The 5,340-nt window shown below is 41.1% G+C and overlaps 1 protein-coding gene across 2 annotated transcripts; it reads left to right on the forward strand.

Annotated features, from left to right (window-relative positions):
* The first annotated feature begins 298 nt into the window (after window positions 1-298).
* On the forward strand, window positions 299-4,916 carry LOC111644378 (protein Lines homolog 1). 2 transcript variants are annotated; one of them, XM_023393248.2, is made up of 3 exons: window positions 299-1,487; window positions 1,954-2,137; window positions 4,081-4,916. In XM_023393248.2, exons 1-3 carry the CDS (start codon window positions 1,463-1,465, stop codon window positions 4,901-4,903), a joined length of 1,032 nt encoding a protein of 343 aa, XP_023249016.1. In that variant the 5' UTR covers window positions 299-1,462; the 3' UTR covers window positions 4,904-4,916. The 2 variants fall into 2 exon arrangements, with proteins under 2 accessions (XP_023249016.1, XP_087026283.1); XM_087170157.1 differs by lacking the exon at window positions 299-1,487 and having other exon boundaries at window positions 1,857-2,137.
* Window positions 4,917-5,340: the final 424 nt, after the last annotated feature.

Raw genomic sequence — 5,340 nt, forward strand, 5'->3', positions numbered from 1 at the left:
GTTGCTAAAAAAATGTCTTACCTTCAAGTGAGTGAATATTTACAGCATTGTTTAGAGCTGTTCGCTCTTTCAAATGTCCAAGTTGTGGGATGTATGAAGGCTCTGGATTAAGGCTTGTTTCAAACCTGAGTCATTTTATTTAATGTTTGTAAGTAGTTGAGCTTGTAACAGCAAAAGCAAAAAAAAGATGATGATCACAGGTATCTATATACCTGTCTCTTATACACATCTCCATCTTCAGTAGAAGAAAAGACATGATAGAGACAAGAGTTAACATTGGTGTTGGAGATGGCTGTTGCTGAGTAAAGGAATGACGTTTGATGCTGAATTCACAGCGTTTCTTCTAGACTGGTAAGAAAGCAGCTGTTAATGCTAACACTAGCTGTGTAGCAGTAGCAAAACTTACAAATAGCTCCTTTTAAGGGATTTGGTACTTGAAAGCAAAGAGTTTAAAGTGAACTTTAAACCAATGTAAAGTGTCAAGACATTTTGTTTAAAGCAGCATTAATTTATTTTTTTTGGTTTGCTACTTGGGGGGGAGCAAACACAACATGGACATACTATATTATCACCATATAAAGTTGATATTTGAACTGAATTGGCAAAAAATTATATATAGATATTTTTCTCAGAAGTGGGTAGAGATCAAAAGCAGAATGGAAGAGAGTGAATATTGATCTTGCATTCATAACGTGGTCAAAAACTGAGTGGCTGAAAATGATTTATAATGTTGCTCTGCGACCGCTCCATGTATAAATGAGCAAGTGTTTGCTAACAAAATTGCCATCATCTTAAAAGAGCTATTGCTACATTGCCAACATTAGCATTTGTCACAAAACGGGCCACACAGCCATGACAAAAGAGGGAGATGCACACAAACAATCCAATTAACAAATGTTAAATCTAGAAGAAGAAGCTAAACTAACAATGGCATATGTAATCTGTAAGATCAGCAGTGTAAGTGAGTGCATGACAACACAAACCAAATGCCACCCAAACCAAACAGGTGCCTCCAGGAGGACAGAGAGAAAGAACTGAACTCCAACATGGTTTTAAAAGCAGTAGCAGAGAGGACCCAGGTGTGCCAGGTCTGCTGATGAGCCCAGGTACTGACAGCCCTCTGCCACACCCACCTCTAGTACCTGTAAAGGAAGCAGCCACACACAGGACGCAACAGGTACACAGGTGGAGAGGGTTGTCACACATTAACAGCTGTTTACTCACCAGTCCAGAAGAAACTTTGTGAGTTCAGCATCAAACTGCATTCCTTTACTCACCAACAACTGTTGAGGTGGAAAGAAACACCAATGAAAACTCTTGTCTCTATCACATCTTTTTCTTCTACTGAAGTTAGAATGCTAACCAGCTAGCCCTGGCCCAGTCGGATTTTCTTGATACCAGGTCACTGTAGCATCCAGTCTGTCCTGAAGAAGTAGCTGCTCAGAGGACATATGACGCAGCAATGGCTGAAGCTCTCGCCAAGACTGGTACGTAAACAACTGTTAATGCTCACGCTAGCACAACGTACCAATAGCTCCTTTAAAGGTGATGATATCTCAGTGTCGTGTTCACAGCTTCTACTGCCTCCAAGTGGCAAAAATATCAGCTATTGTAAGATTCTGGTAATCATGATCTTGATAGTTATTTGTCTTTTCAAAAACTTGTTTTGTAAAAGAGAGTAGTGCTTCTATTTTAGGTGAGTATTTATGCCTTTATTTTATGTATGTTTTTGATGAAAGCACAGGATGTTGCCAGAAAAACAAATTAAAGAGAGCCTGTCCAGACACTGTAACAGCAGCACACGACAGCAGCAGTGTCTTTATGAGTCTGTAATGTAGCAGGAAGAGGAATTCTTGACACCCTGTGTTACAGTGTTTCCACAGCAGGGGGCGGTCCTCTCACATATGTGTTGAGTAACCATGCTGATACCCTCCCTGTGTCCTGTCACAGCAGAGGTGGACTGTGCCATAGAAGTTAATGGGTATCTACAGAGTCTGTGGGGCTTCCTGAGGCGGTGCAGTGTCCAGCTGAAGGAAGTCACTCACCTCTGCTCCTGGGTCAGCCTGCTGTTTGGAGAACAGGATGATGACATGATGGAGGCAGCCAAAGCCTTGCTCTCCATATTCCTCCATCACAGGTACAACAGATGAGTTATTTATTTTCATCAACATTGCATACAAAGTTAATAAGAAAAGATATTTGGCTGATATGCATCTCTGAAGGCTGATATTTATTGTAGGCCTACCATTTAGTGTCTTTAAAGCTCCTCTCAAGACATGTTTCAAGACATAAAATACTAAGCTCTAATTGATTTGTCTGATAATGGGTTTTCCTCACACATGTTAAGGTACCTCATTATATATTATCAAAATTCTAACTCATTTCTCTCTTATCACTGAGAATAAAAACATTGTACTACTCAACTAAAAAATGTCTAGTCTTGGTGGATGTGTTTTGTAAGGTTTTAAATGTCCACATCATCTTGTGTTAGTTGTATATTGGACCACAACTGGCTTAAAAACGTTCACTTCAATTCAGTTTTATTTGAAGGCAGAGGAGAATAGAGCAGTTTTAGCTTCTTTTTAAAGCCAGTTACAGTTTGGGCAGGTTTGATCTCATGGGGGCTGCTCGCAGCAGTGGGCAGCAAAATGGCTGAAAGCCATTTCACCCTGTTTAATTTTAATTCTAGACTCCACTAACTGACCAGATCTTCTGCAGATCTTAGAGACCTGTTGGGCTCATACACATGGAACATGTCTGAAATATACTTAGGGCCCAGACCATTTAGTGACTTAGACAATACGTAAAACTTTGAAGTCAACTCTGTATCTGACTGGAAGCCAGCCAAAGACCTGAGAGTTGGAATAATATGCTCTCTTTTCTTAATTTTAGTAAGAACCAGAGCAGCAGCATCTGAATAAGAGTGTTGCAATAATCCACTCTGGAAGATATAAAAGCATGAATGAGTTTCTCTAAGTCTTGATTGACACAAGGTCTCTGACCTTAGCTATGTTTTTGAATTTGTTATAGCTTTGATGTGGTCACAAAAACTAAGATCATCAGCTGTTGCACTACAGCTATTCTCCAACCATGTTTCAGTTAAAAACATCAAATCTAACTGGTATGTGGAAATAAGATCATTAACTAAAAGTGCTTTGTTGGCAAGTAATCAGACATTAAAAACCGCTAACTTTAAATTATAGGAAGAGCTTGGAACAGTCTGAGGTTTATCTAAGGCATGAACCGATATTAAGCTTGATGTGTTTACAGAACGTATAGAATGCTTCCTGTTTACTCCACTTTTTATATTTCTTATCAAGACTATAAAAGACAGCAACAGTCAATAAAAAAACGTGTATTGTGTTTACATCACAGTCAATCAGAACCGAAGCTGATAGTGAATGCTGATTGTACATTTTCACACTGACCACAAAAGCCCACATGTTAGTGGGTTTTTGGTCCAGTGTAAAAGGGGCTTAAGTGAAATAACAATAAGTAAAAGAAATTTTTTGAGTGGAGGGGACTTGAAATGTAAACATATGCATGTTAGGAGCTGTTTTTTATTGTGGTGGAAAAACTTGCTCAAACAGCATTTACACATCAACAATTTTCCACTGTGGCCCAGAAAAATAAAATTCGGTTATAAATTTCCACCTTGAGCATTAGTTTAGATGGTGCTATTAAATTCAATTGTGGTTTACAGGATTACGTCCACTCTTTACTGTTATCTATATATATAGAACACTGGGTAAAAATCAGTATTAAAAGTAAAGTAAAGCCACTGTGTGGGATTTTATTATCTCTCACTTTCATGTTTCCCAGTGGGAGCAATAAAAAAAGAGTTGGATAGCGGGAGGTATGAGTTGTGCTCACTGCATGGTGGAGCATAGGACAGTAATTATCTGACAGATTAATGGAGGAAACGCTAGTATACAGACCTTTTGCTTTTCCCCTCTCTGTGTGTGTGTGTGTGTGTGTGTGTGTGTGTGTGTGTTTGTGTTTGTGTGTGTGTGTGTGGTGCGTGTGTGTGGTGTGTGTGTGTGTGTGAGAGCTCACCAAACTGATCGTCTCTCCCTGCAGACGGTCCTCTGGGTTGGATGACTTCACTGTGGTGGAGGCAGCCTGTGCCTCTGGCTGCAACCCTCACTGCCACTTCCTGCTTCTGCTTCAGAGCATCTCCTTCAACCACAGCATCCTCCTTGACTTTCTCATCTCCACTGAGACCTGCTTCCTGGAGTACTTTGTGCGGTACCTCAAGTACCTGAGAGCTGACTGGCAGGGCTTCACTGCAGCATGTGAAAGAGTCAGCGTGTCACACTGTCATCTGTCACTGCTGGAGACACTTACCGGCTCACGTGGTGGTGATACGTCTGCACTGGCATATGAAGGTGCACCAGATCGAGTCGAATCCAGCTCCTGTTTCCAGCCCACAGCTGTTATTCCACCAGGGGAGAGGGTTGGTTTGGTCTCTGGGCTTCGTCTTGTAGAGTATGATAGTTCTGATGAGTCTGAGTCAGAGAGCATGGAGATTTCTGAGGATGCACCAGGGGCCAGTGCGCCACCAGTGTTTACCAGACAGAGACAATACGACTCATCTGACTCAGCAGGATTACTGAGTGAACCTAACTCCACGCTGGAGAGAAGACCAGGAGGACTTTCACTGGCAGTGTCACAGAGTGAGCCAACATCATGTACTAACATGGCACCTGTGTCGAGACAGGTAACCTGTGAAACGTTGTCCAGAGCAGTCCTCTGTCTGTCAGAGCTCAGACAGGTGGTGACGAGGCTGCAGATGAAGAAACTCTTCCCATACAACCCGTCTTCACTACTAAAGCTCTTAGCACAAGTCGACAACTGTTCCCAGCAAGCACATCTGTCACATCTGTCCCAGTTCAATAAATGATGAAAATATACAATATGTGTTTTGTTCTGTTTTGATGAGGTGGGATGGAAGCTAAATGTAATGGTTCAGAGGTTTGCATGAGAGTCTGTGTGTCTTAGTTTTAGTCATGTCCAGCATGTCTCTCTGCCTTCTACCCAGTACATACTGGAACAGGCAGGTGGGCGAAGACAAGAAATCCCAGGATGCAAGACGATGACAGACGCAAAACCAAATGAAGAAATCAACATACTGTAGAAAAAAAACAAATAGAAGACAAGGACAATTATTGCTAATACTCCTAATGGTGAACACATGAATCATGTGCTAACTATGAATAGCATAGCAAATATGTATCAGAAGTACTCCATTCTACACAGATGATATTCAGTTATACGTCTCATTTAAGCCTCAAACTGCAGCAATTGTTTCAGTTTTACATACTTTTAACTTCTGTAAAC

This window comes from Seriola lalandi, unplaced genomic scaffold, assembly GCF_002814215.2.
Source record: "Seriola lalandi dorsalis isolate HSWRI2012SDOR001 ecotype SW California unplaced genomic scaffold, Sedor1 jcf7180002054931, whole genome shotgun sequence".
Lineage (NCBI taxonomy): Eukaryota > Metazoa > Chordata > Actinopteri > Carangiformes > Carangidae > Seriola > Seriola lalandi.